The sequence below is a fragment of the Thalassophryne amazonica genome, chromosome 9, assembly GCF_902500255.1.
Source record: "Thalassophryne amazonica chromosome 9, fThaAma1.1, whole genome shotgun sequence".
NCBI classification, from domain to species: domain Eukaryota; kingdom Metazoa; phylum Chordata; class Actinopteri; order Batrachoidiformes; family Batrachoididae; genus Thalassophryne; species Thalassophryne amazonica.
In genome coordinates, this window is record NC_047111.1 from 5,381,236 (window position 1) to 5,395,105 (window position 13,870).

The 13,870-nt window shown below is 40.1% G+C and overlaps 1 protein-coding gene across 1 annotated transcript in view; it reads right to left on the reverse strand.

The window, feature by feature from the left end:
- dhrs11a (dehydrogenase/reductase (SDR family) member 11a) overlaps positions 1-13,870 on the reverse strand; it is a 122,135-nt gene that overhangs the window by 24,617 nt on the left and 83,648 nt on the right. The window contains exon 2 of the mRNA XM_034177522.1: positions 4,130-4,339. Coding sequence (XP_034033413.1) covers positions 4,130-4,339 — 210 coding nt within the window. The remainder of the gene's footprint in view (positions 1-4,129; positions 4,340-13,870) is intronic.

The following is a 13,870-nucleotide window of genomic DNA, read 5'->3' on the forward strand; positions in this document are numbered from 1 at the left end:
ACAGCTAACTGATCATCTGCAGAGGAATGGTCTATTTGAAGAGTTTCAGTCAGGTTTCAAAATTCATCATAGTACAGAAACAGCATTAGTGAAGGTTACAAATGACCTCAGACAGTGGACTCATCTCTGTGCTTGTCCTGTTAGACCTCAGTGCTGCTTTTGATACTGTTGACCATAAAATTTTATTACAGAGATTAGAGCATGCCATAGGTATTAAAGGCACTGCGCTGTGGTGGTTTGAACCATATTTATCTAATAGATGACAATTTGTTCATGTAAATGGGGAGTCTTCTTCACAGACTAAGGTTAATTATGGAGTTCCACAAGGTTCTGTGCTAGGACCAATTTTATTCACTTTATACATGCTTCCCTTAGGCAGTATTATTAGAAAGCATTGCTTAAATTTTCATTGTTACGCAGATGATACCCAGCTTTATCTATCCATGAAGCCAGAGGACACACACCAATTAGTTAAACTGCAGGAATGTCTTACAGACATAAAGACATGGATGACCTCTAATTTCCTGCTTTTAAACTCAGATAAAACTGAAGTTATTGTACTTGGCCCCACAAATCTTAGAAACATGGTGTCTAACCAGATCCTTACTCTGGATGGCATTACCCTGACCTCTAGTAATACTGTGAGAAATCTTGGAGTCATTTTTGATCAGGATATGTCCTTCAATGCGCATATTAAGCAAATATGTAGGACTGCTTTTTTACATTTGTGTAATATCTCTAAAATTAGAAAGGTCTTGTCTCAGAGTGATGCTGAAAAACTAATTCATGCATTTATTTCCTCTAGGCTGGACTATTGTAATTCATTATTATCAGGTTGTCCTAAAAGTTCCCTGAAAAGCCATCAGTTAATTCAAAATGCTGCAGCTAGAGTACTGACAGGGACTAGAAGGAGAGAGCATATTTCACCCATATTGGCCTCTCTTCATTGGCTTCCAGTTAATTCTAGAATAGAATTTAAAATTCTTCTTCTTACTTATAAGGTTTTGAATAATCAGGTCCCATCTTATCTTAGGGACCTCTTAGTACCATATCACCCCAATAGAGTGCTTCGCTCTCAGACTGCAGGCTTACTTGTAGTTCCTAGGGTTTTTAAGAGTAGAATGGGAGGCAGAGCCTTCAGCTTTCAGGCTCCTCTCCTGTGGAACCAGCTCCCAATTCGGATTAGGGAGACAGACACCCTCTCTACTTTTAAGATTAAGCTTAAAACTTTCCTTTTTAAAAAAGCTTATAGTTAGGGCTGGATCAGGTGACCCTGAACCATCCCTTAGTTATGCTGCTATAGACTTAGACTGCTGGGGGGGTTCCCATGATGCACCCAGTGTTTCTTTTTATTTACCTCTTTTTGCTCTGTATGCACCACTCTACTTTTAATTATTGGTGATTGATCTCTGCTCTCTTCCACAGCATGTCTTTTTCCTGATTCTCTCCCCTCAGCCCCAGCCAGTCCCAGCAGAAGACTGCCCCTCCCTGAGCCTGGTTCTGCTGGAGGTTTCTTCCTGTTAAAAGGGAGTTTTCCTTCCCACTGTCACCAAGTGCTTGCTCATAGGGGGTCGTTTTGACCGTTGGGGTTTTTCTGTAATTATTGTATGGCTTTTGCCTTACAATATAAAGCGCCTTGTGGCGACGGTTTGTTGTGATTTGGCGCTATATAAATAAAATTGATTTGATTTCAAGCAGGTTGGTGTGAATAAATCAACTGTGGGAGCAGTTGTAAGAAAACAGAAGACATACAAGACCACTGATAATCTCCCTCGATCTGGGGCTCCACGCAAGATGTCATCCCGTGGGGTCAAAATGATCACGAGAACGGTGAACAAAAGTCCCAGAACTACATGGAGGGACCTGATGAATGACCTGCAGAGAGCTGGGACCAAAGTAACAAAGGCTACACACTACACAGAGAGGGACTCAAATCCTGCAGTGCCAGGTGTGTCCCCCTGCTTAAGCCAGTACATGTCCAGGCCCATCTGAAGTTTGCCAGAGAGCATATGGATGATCCAGAAGAGGATTGGGAGAATATCATGTGGTCACATGAAACCAAAATAGAACATTTTGGTAAAAACTCAAGTCGTCGTGTTCGGAGGAAGAAGAATGCTAAGTTGCATCTCAAGGACACCACATCTACTGTGATGGAAACATCATGCTTTGCGGCTGTTTTTCTGCAAAGGGGACAAGACTGATAAGTGTTAAGGGAAGAATGAACAGAGCCATGTATCATGAGATTTTAAGCTAAAACCTCCTTTCATCAGTGACAGCATTGAAGATGCAGCATGGCCGGGTCTTCCAGCATGACAATGATCCCAAACACACCACTCGGGCAACGAAGGAATGGCTCCGTAAAAAGCATTTCAAGGTCCTGGAGTGGCCGAGCCCGTCTCCAGACCTCAACCCCATAGAAAATTTGTTGAGGGAGTTGAATGTCCATGTTGCCCAGCGACAACCCCAAAACATCACTGCTCTAGAGGAGATCTGCATGGAGGAATGGGCCAGAATACCAGCTACAGTGTGTGCAAACCTGGTGAAGACTTACAGGAAACGTTTGACCTCTGTCATTGCCAACAAATATTTTGTTACAAAGTACTGAGTTGAACTTTTGTTACTGACCAAATACTTATTTTCCACCATAATTTACAAATAAATTATTTAAAAATCCTACAATGTGATTTTTTTCTCATTTTGTCTCTCATAGTTGAAGTGTACCTATGATGAAAATTACAGACCTCTCTCATCTTTCTAAGTAGGAGAACGTGCACAATCAGGGGCTGACTAAATATTTTTCTACCCCACTGTAAAGCAGAAGAACACATGCTGCATAACACCAGCCTCATCAATAAAAGAAATGAAGGATCCTGCTGAAGAAGAAGAACGTGAGTTCTGCAGCTCTGCATGTGATGTCTCGTCAGCTCACTGGGTCACTGTATTAGACTTTCTGAACTCACTTTCTATGTGCAAGTTGTTGTCTGCAAGCTGCCACCAGCAGCTGTAACAAACATCAGGTTAAAGCCATCATGGCGGCACGATGAAGGGAGGTGACCAAAGAAGGTCAGCATGCAGATGACAGACTAAAAAAAATAAAGGGGCATGCACATTTGAAGGAGATGCCATGACAACAGATGGATGAGCGTTAGAAATGCTGCTCTAAGGAGACTTTGGAGCGATCCCAGCAGGAGGTGGTCAACAGTCCAGAGCTCCGTGAATCCAAATGTAAAGTTCATTACAGGAGAAATAAGGCTGGCTTTCATGAGCAGGTCTCTGCTAAACCACAGCGTCTCCTCGGCCAAGCGGCCTGTGTGGGGGAGGAAACCGGGGTGGACATGCACAATTTTACTTCAGTGTTCATTCTTACAAACACAATGTCAGCTACTGTCACCGACTTTTGTATTCAAGTAGGATTTCTAGCAGGTAATCACAACACAGCAAACGAAAACAAGTTTTTGAATCCGACTGCCATACTCTCATGAGCTCCACTAGCTTAGCTTATGGCATCTAAATCAATCTAAATTCATTCTAAAATTTACCAGTAATAAAATTATAAAGATAACTGAAGTTTTAAGAGTGGCCGTAATAAATATTTAAGAAACTTAAAGTTTATGAGCAACTTCACCTGTTATTGCTCAAGCACACTGTAAACACTGACACGATGGAGTTTGATGCGGAAGGGTTCAGAAAGATACGATCGGAATGGTTTGATGACCATTTACAGTTGGCGATGAAAGACTTGTGTATAAACTTCGTGTTAAAGTCAGAACAAGAAGCTGCGCTGAAAGAGATCTATCTGGGACAAAGAGACACATTCTGTGTGTTGTCAATCCAATGAGAGCAGCATGCTGAGCAGGGTGGCAAAAAGAGTCCGGCGAGCTCAATCTGTGGGCGCAAGCTATCCCACAATGCCAGAATAGCAGAGATGTCGCTCCAACGAGAGCAGCATGCTGAGCAGTGTACACGACTGCAGCAGAGCCACTGGACAGAGTGTCCCTGCCATCATTCATTCGCACAAACACAAAATGATTATTACTGACCGACAGCAACTTCATTTCATTCTGAATAATGCCTTCATCAGCGTGTTTGAGCCTAAACACTGAGGTCTGTGCACGTGTGATCCACCCACGTCCATCATGTTCCTCCAGCACTCCGTCCTGCCACTGAGTAAGGGCTCGTTGTGGGACAGTCCAGCGTTGTTGATGCACACGTCCACCCCTTTGTGCAGAGTCTTGATGGCTGAAAACATGGACAGGATGTCCTCCTCGTTGGACAGGTCGCACTTGTAAGGGATCAAAGTGCCGCTGTAGCCTGCGCTCTGACACTCTGCTGCCAGCTTCTGAAAACGAGACATAAAATCAATTTTTTCATGGATTTGGAATTTCTAAACAACCTGGTGCTTCTAGCCTCTCACACGGATGGCGTGCGCATGTGGCTTATTAGTGTCGTGTAAAGGGGCGACCACCAGATCAGTGGAGCGGCAAGGATTGTGAACATGACCAAGACATTTGGCACACCCTGGTGAGTGTCAGTGTCACTGACCGAACAGTCCCCCCCCTAAAAATCGGTCCTCCCTGTCCATCCTGTGCAGGCATCATTTTGGAACTCAGCAATGTCATTTCTGAGCGTCACCAGTGAGTCACCGATTTTCACCTTGTTTCTGCTTCAAACTGCACTACAGTCATCATCTATATCTGAAGCTTTTGTACAACAATCATTTCCACATAAATTCAGCATTATTTCATAATAAAAGATGGAGGATGTGATCAGAGCGCCTACGTCATTTCAGAGCGTCAGTAGCGATTCACCGATTATCGCCTCGTTTCTGTTTAAAACTGACTTTAGAATGACTTTAGAGGTTTTACTTTGCCATCTGATGGTTAATAATCACATTATTCCCTTTGATCACTTTAGGTGAAGAGATTCAGATTCAGACGTGAGGGTTAGAAAAATATTTTTTGAGTCAGGACCACTAGCACCAATTGTGTTACTGGTCCTCCTGGTATGAGGTAGTGGCCCCAGATATTTGGAAGCTCAGAGCCTCCGACAGTGAACCGGTGAGCCTCAGCATTGCATTAATCATCACATCATGCACATGTATTCAATCAATATTTTATTTGTAAATCTAGGCTATGCTATGATAGAACGTTATAAACATTTTTACATGATGCTCTGCTATGGGGAAGACCCATAATGATCCTGACATTTACTTTGACTTCTGCAGACTCTATGAAACCAACATATTTAATGTTTTGTGTGGTTGGCTTTATATTATTTGTTAATATATATATATATATATATATATATGCAGGCGTGACACGTTCAGTGCGCAGAAAGCGCGGCGCAGAGAGAGGATTTTAAATGGAGTGAACATGTTAACAAAACGAAAACGTGAAGCTTTTACTTCTCTCTGAACTTTCTCTAAAGGTGTGATTCTGCCGTTACCGTCCTGTTCACACCATGCGCGCGTCGTATGCTGAATTTATGAGATCATGAGATGAAATAAACGGTCAAATATCTTTAAAAACATATTTAAAAAAATGAGAATATATGAATGAACTGAGATACACACAAAAAAAAAAATGTTCAGACGCACAGATCACAAAAAGCAGGTGAGAACTCTGAACTTTAACAGCTGTTATTTTCCAAAGGTATTTATTTGTTCAGTCTTGAGCTTAATGCAGTGTTTAAGCACAAAACGTGACTGATGAGGAGAAACAATTTCAGAAATGCAACAGAAACAACCACAAATCAGAAAAAGTTGGGACTGTATGTAAAATGAAGATAAAAATAAAAATGTTGCACCATTCCCAGTTTCTCCACTCACAGAAGCCAAACGTTCTTCCAGAGTTGTGTAATTATACTACAATAGTAGAATATAAAGAAGAGAAAAAAAAGAAAAAAAAAATAGACAATATATTCGTCAATCGCAATTATTTGTCTGACAATCGTCTCCAGAAATTTCTAATCGTGACAGCCCTACTTGAGATCAGAGCGCAAAATGCTTGAGGATTTTCGAAATGCGATGTTTTCTGTATCGATTTTCTATTGCGATAATTGGGTTTTGCGCAAAACCAGAGGTAATAGCATTATAATATTATTTTAGTTGGTGGTGTGCCGCAGGATTTTGTAAATATAAAAAGGGTGCCGCGACTCAAAAAAGGTTGAAAAACACTGCCTTAGACTGTCCACAATAAAAGGCCACTCTGAAAGGTGCAGTTTTGTTTTATTGGGGGGGATACCAGTCAGTATCTGGTGTGACCACCATTTGCCTCATGCAGTGCAACACATCTCCTTCGCATAGAGTTGATCAGGTTGTCAATTGTGGCCTGTGGAATGTTGGTCCACTCCTCTTCAATGGCTGTGCGAAGTTGCTGGATATTGGCAGGAACTGGTACACGCTGTCGTATACGCCGGTCCAGAGCATCCCAAACATGCTCAATGGGTGACATGTCCGGTGAGTATGTCGGCCATGCAAGAACTGGGACATTTTCAGCTTCCAAGAATTGTGTACAGATCCTTGCAACATGGGGCCGTGCATTATCCTGCTGCAACATGAGGTGATGTTCTTGGATGTATGGCACAACAATGAACCTCAGGATCTCGTCACGGTATCTCTGTGCATTCAAAATGCCATCAATAAAATGCACCTGTGTTCTTCGTCCATAACAGATGCCTGCCCATAGCATAACCCCACCGCCACCATGGGCCACTCGATCCACAACATTGACATCAGAAAACCGCTCACCCACACAACGCCACACACGCTGTCTGCCATCTGCCCTGGACAGTGTGAACCGGGATTCATCCGTGAAGAGAACACCTCTCCAATGTGCCAAACGCCAGCGAATGTGAGCATTTGCCCACTCAAGTCGGTTACGACGACGAACTGGAGTCAGGTCAAGACCCAGATGAGGACGACGAGCATGCAGATGAGCTTCCCTGAGGCAGTTTCTGACAGTTTGCGCAGAAATTCTTTGGTTATGCAAACTGATTGTTTCAGCAGCTGTCCGAGTGGCTGGTCTCAGACGATCTTGGAGGTGAACATGCTGGATGTGGAGGTCCTGGGCTGGTGTGGTTACATGTGGTCTGCGGTTGTGAGGCTGGTTGGATGTACTGCCAAATTCTCTGAAACGCCTTTGGAGACGGCTTATGGTAGAGAAATGAACATTCAATACACGAGCAACAGCTCTGGTTGACATTCCTGCTGTCAGCATGCCAACTGCACGCTCCCTCAAATCTTGCGACATCTGTGGCATTGTGCTGTGTGATAAAACTGCACCTTTCAGAGTGGCCTTTTATTGTGGACAGACTAAGGCACACCTGTGCACTAATCATGGTGTCTAATCAGCATCATGATATGGCACACCTGTGAGGTGGGATGGATTATCTCAGCAAAGGAGAAGTGCTCACTATCACAGATTTAGACTGGTTTGTGAACAATATTTGAGGGAAATGGTGATATTGTGTATGTGGAAAAAGTTTTAGATCTTTGAGTTCATCTCATACAAAATGGGAGCAAAACCAAAAGTGTTGCATTTATATTTTTGTTGAGTGTATATATATATATATATATATATATATATATATATATATATATATATATATATATCCATTCCTACATTTAAGGTCTGTAGCATTTTCCAAGAAAAATGGTCAGTTTATTCTAAAAGTAAGAATTAATTAATCATTTTTACAGCCAGTTTTCTTGAGAAATGTCAGGGGATGAACATTTCAAACTCACTGAATATTTCTGAGACTTTATTTATATCAATCATTCGGAAATACTAACAGTGTGGTACTTTATGGTAAATCAGTGTTAGGTATGCAGTTCTCAAAAAATAAATGTCCATGCTGGAAGAAGACCAGTGAGGGAAGCCACCAAGACAACTCTGCAAGAATTTTTGGCTTCTGTGGGTGTGTGTGGAGAAACTGGGAATAGTGCAGAATTTTTATTTTTATCTTCATTTTACATATAGTCCCAACTTCTTCTGATTTGTGGTTGCTTCCTGTTGCATTTTGGAAATTACAGAACTGCTATAAAGAAAATTGTTAACATTTTGTTGTTTTTTAAAACTTTGTAGAACTGATGTAAACACCAAACTCTTATAAAGAAGGAAAAAAAAAAGAAAAATACCTGGACATGTACAGGAAAACTTTGATAGAAACTGAACAGAACAATGCAGACTGATTAGACTCCGCATATTTTTTGACAATAAGAATACAACCCCAATTCCAATACATACATATACACACACACACATTATACATATATATGTGTGTGTGTGTGTGTGTGTGTGTGTACACATTATGTGTGTGTACAACCCCAGTTCCAATTAAGTTGGGACGTTGTGTAAAATGTAAATAAAAGCAGAATACAATGATTTGCAAATCCTCTTCAACCTATATTCAATTGAATACACCACCATATATTTAAATTTCAAGCTAATAAAACTTTACTGTTTTTGTGCAAATATTTGCTCATTTTGAAATGGATGCCTGCAACACGTTTCAAAAAAGCTGGGACAGTGGTATGTTGTGCTGGTAAGAATCTGGATGGTCTTTGTCCTCTTTTGTCCAGAGGACACGATGTCCATGATTTCCAGAAACAAACTGAAATGTGGACTCATCAGACCACAGCACACTTTTCCACTTTGCGTCTGTCCATTTCAAATGAGCTCGAACCCAGAGAAGGCAGTGGCGTTTCTGGATGCTGTTGATGTTTGGCTTTCACTGTGCATGGTAGAGTTTTAACTTGCACTTGTAGATGCAGCGATGAACTGTTAACCAACAATGGTTTTCTGAAGTGTTCCTGAGCCCACGCAGTAAGATCCTTTACACAATGATGTCTGTTTTTAATGCAGTGCCGCCTGAGGGATCGAAGGTCACAGGCATTCAATGTTGGTTTTTGGCCTTGCCACTTACATGTAGAAAGTTCTCCAGATTCTCTGAATCTTCTGATTATATTATGGACTGTAGATGATGGAATCCCTAAATTCTTTGCAACTGAACGTTGAGAAAGATTGTTCTTAAACTGTTGGACTATTTTTTCACGCAGCTGTTCACAAAGTGGTGATCCTCGCCCCATCTTTGAGCGTGAAGAGCTGAGACCTTTGGGGATGCTCCTTTTATACCCAATCATGACACTCACAATTAGAGTCCTCAGTTCCCAAATGCTTATTGAGTGTTGTTAGAAGGAAAGGTGATATAACAGTGGTAAACATACCACTGTCCCAGCGTTTTTGAAACATGTTGCAGGCATCCATTTCAAAATGAGCAAATATTTGGACAAAAACAAAGTCTATCAGTTTGAACATTAAATATCTTGTCTTTGTGGTGTATTCAATTGAATATAGGTTGAAGAGGATTTGCAAATCATTGTATTCTGTTTTTATTTACATTTTACACAACGTCCCAACTTCATTGGAATTGGGGTTGTATTAACATAAATACAGAAACTGCTTCAGGTGTTTTTTGTACAATTATTTACAAAACAGTCAGATTTCACAATCAGATTTAGAATTTCAAAAACATATGTACAAATATAGTGCAGGAAATGCTAATGCTAAACTATTTAGAAAACAACCAGAGGTCAAAATAAGATTAGAATGTAAATATAAATGGTAAATTTCAAAAACATATGTACAATGTAGTGCAGGACATTGTAAACTATTTGTGCCACTCAATTCCTCAAAAATACAATAAAGTTTATCAGTCTGAACATTAAATATGTTGTCTTTGTGGTATATTCAATTGAATATAGGTTGGAGAGGATTTGCAAATCATTGTATTCTGTTTTTGGTTGGAGAGGATTTGCAAATCATTGTATTCTGTTTTTATTTACATTTTACACAATGTCCCAACTTAATTGGAAATAAATTTTAAAAATAAAAGCTTGTTAAAGTTCAGAGTTTTCACCTGCTTAATGTGATTAATGCTTCTGATCATCACTGAGCATTCTCTACCCTTGGGAGTGCTGCTCTGGTCTGAAATAATGCATGTGCAGTGAAGGCAGGGTGGATACATTTTTTGGTAGGACTGTTCGGTCTACGACACCAGCAACGATGGAAAGCAGTAGTGCGTTTGTGGCAGAGAGTGGCAAATTGGATGGCAACACATACATATACGTCTAAATGCCACAAGCATTCATCTGAACCAGCCTTTCCTAAACCAAAGAATGAAGCCGGATTTGAAACTGGAAAATCTTCTGCAGTTCTACCTTTAATCAGTTTTGATCAACATTGGACTTAGGCCCAAACCCTGCACTCTCCCTTTGCCCTAACACGTCTCATTTCTCTTCCTTTTGCACAGTGGGTGAAGGGAGAGTATTGGGCCTAAGTATTTCAATTAAAAAAAAGCTCTGTCAGATAAATTAAGAACACTGAATTTTGACTGCATAATCAAAAACCTAATTTTTATTTATTTTTAATGATCTCTCACTGCTCAACTGCAATACTATCATGGTCCATCAGGGGGCTTTGGCCCACACTTTGGGAATTACTGTGCTTGTAAAAGGCCTGTTTTATAAAAATGAAACAAAAAAGAAAAAACAACACACATTAATACACACATCTAGTTAATTTTCCATTTCTAAATTCTTGACTGCTCGCCTCACAATCCTGCACTGAGCAAAGCAGCTCTGCAGCTCTTTGCTTTCCTGAAATAATGTGAACCCCTTGAGACACAGAGAAATATGAGAAAGAAATGATTAACTTGAAGTGTCAGCTCTTGCTCAGCACATCACTTATTCAGCTCAGCTGGCTGTTCAGAAGTGCAGGGATTGATCAAACCTGACAGGTCTTCCTGCCAGGCACAGCTGCACCAGTCACCTGATGTCTCGATCTGGGCGCCGCTCAGACAGGAGGGGGTCTGGGTGGCCAAAGTGCGGCTGATAATGAGAAAAAATGACACAACCATCGATTTCTATTTAATCCACTAGATGGTGGATGCAGCCTGTGAGCTGTTGCCAGCAGTCGCCATCTTGCTTTGCGTTATTCCACATCGTCAGTCATTAAATTACAACAAAATCTTTTAATTTTGTTGTACCTTGTGTATAATGACAATAAAAAGCATTCTATTCTATTCTACAGTATATTAAATCGAGATTGATGATGTGCTCACTTAAACTTTGGTTGAAGTGATCTGAAAATGCTGTTTTGTGCAGTTCAGTGCTGCGACAAGCTGACAAACGATTGTCAACTGTTAAACAAAAGTTAAATAAAAATAAAGTGTGCAGTGAGCTTTCATAAGTGTATTAATATGTAATATTAAGAATGTGGGGAAATGACTAAAATGGCTGAATAAAGGTTAGAAAATTATGTATTTTTTGTGTCGATCTGTATTCTGTAAAGTAGTGACTTCAGTTTTACTGCCTGAATTCTTTGTCGTGATAAATATCTCACCATTCATTTAGCAATTCAATTAGAAGTTTCACTTTCACGTCTCAATTTATCCCTTTTTAATTAGCCTCATTTTTCTTCACATCAGGTTTTCCATCCTGAGATATTCTGTCAGAGCAAATTCATAGAATGGAAATGTTTTTTCTCCTAGTTTGGTGGGTCACATGACAGTCGCTTTGACATTGTATATTCTACTAATATAATATACACAAAAGATTAATTTCTCTGTGATATTCAGCATATTCCAGTGTTGTGTTTTCAGATTCCTTTCACGTGGTCCAGAAATTATTGATAATCTTACTTTCGCCCTGGCTGGCCTGTTTAATTTTATTTATTTTATTTGATATTTTCGTGGAGAAGCGCTCTGTAAAAGCGGCGCCACAGGTGTGTTAAGAGCAGTCTTTAATATTAATATCTTTAATATGATGCAAGCGTGCAAAGCTCTTATTTTCACCCCTGATTATTTCCCAACTTTAACTTAACTTCATAATGAAATTTAATTAAGGATCAGACTTGTATCTTGTGTCGTGGCAGACATAGTGTGTTTGACAAACTGATGGTTTTATTTTCTATCTAGACTGAGACGAACAAATACATTCAAGTCTATTATATAAAAAGTCTGATCCTCGTCTGTATTTGTTTTGACAAAAAGTGTCTGTACAAAATGTAGGACTGAGTTTGAAATAAATGTAACAGCACAGAAAATGCAGCTTTATCCTGAAACTCTCTTGTAAACATTGATCATGTCCACTGATTTCTATTTATGTCTGGTTGTCAGACACTAACTAAGATGGTGGCCAGCGAATGAGCGGATCGCCGCGGTCCTCCAACTAGTGAGTAAATAGAAATCGATGGACACACCCCAACATGAATACACAGCTAAAGATATGCAGTCAGAGCACATACTTCTGACAAGGCAATCACGTGGAAACAAGTTGGGGGAGTTTTCACACATGAAAGCCTGGAAACAAGGTCCTAAATCAAGGTTCATGTTTGCAGACGTGATCAAGTCAGTTTAAGCTTCACACTGCAATGTTGCAATCAGACTTTTCATGACACATTTGTGTCCTGAATCATCTACATACAGGCAACGTCTCCCCACACTTGACACTGAATGACTTGTAGACGTGTGTGTGTCTGATGTCTGGCTGTTAATTTGGTGTATGGTTCTGTTTGAAGTTAGAAAATGCCGCAGTGACAAGTACAAAACCGATGTTTCATCTTTAAGTAGGAGAATAGAGACAACAGTGCAGAAAGTCGCCCAGTTTTAATCAGATAAATGAAGTTGTCCATTTATTTTCTCCTTCTTCTGTTTAATGGGTGATGATAAGCTGCCCCAACCTCCTGGTTTTTGTCCCTAAGTCTGACTTATCCAAAAAAAGTGTCATGAACTGCAGGTGCAATGTGGCTAGACAGAAATGCAGGACTCCAGAACACAGATGTTGTTATAATAAAAGGCTTTATATTAAGACATTGCAGGGATACGGTACACAGTATGGCAGCAGGAGAGGCAGAGGTACAAACAACCAGGCAAGCAGAGGTCAAAAACACAGCGTGACAAAGTACAAGGGCAAAGACAAAGACGAAATCCAAAAATGCACAGCAAGGTCAAAAATACTGAGAAGCAATGGGACAAGGAACTAAGGCTGGAACGTGGATGACTAGATCACAACGAACTGGCACCGAAGTGAGGGGCTTAAATAACAGGTGATGTAATCAGTGGAACAAGACACAGGTGTCAGTGAAGGTTCTGGAAGGAGGTGTGGTCTGGTGAAACAAAGAAATGGAAGAGAGGCAAGAGAGTGAGTAAGTAAAAAACAAAGCAGACCCAAAGCAAGAGGAGTAAGTGACAGAAAAAAACAAAAGTGAAAAATATAATGTGCCCACAGACCAATAATAAAAACATGAACCAAACAAAGGGGCAAATCAAGCAGTCAAGAGACACACCCAACAAGAACCATAAAAGACTATAATCAAAACTAGAACAGAATTGAACATGGCTAAAGTTTAACAGTTGCAGCAAACAATGATAATTAAATAGTAAATGAAACTAATGGTTAAACAGAAAATAAATGATGAATAGAAAACAAAACCAAAGACTACAGAAAACAAATAATGCAATTAACGCCAAACAAAAAATAAACAATAACAGAGAACAAGATCAAAGACAACAGGAACATAACCAGATATAAAACACAAAAGATAAATGAGAAACAAAACCAGAGAGTACCAAAACATAAAGAAAAGAAATAACCAGAACCAAACTAAGACTTAAATGACAAAAGTATAATCATATGAAAAAATAAAACATAAGAATCATCAGAGAAAACCTGGACATGGAATGGAGATAAACCCAGACATAAACCCCTGGCCGGGGCGGAACCTGACAAAGAGTTGTCAAACACTTAATTGCACAGGACCATGGTTCAGTTTTGATCCAAACTGAGAACTTTTCTTTGGTCAGACCAAAT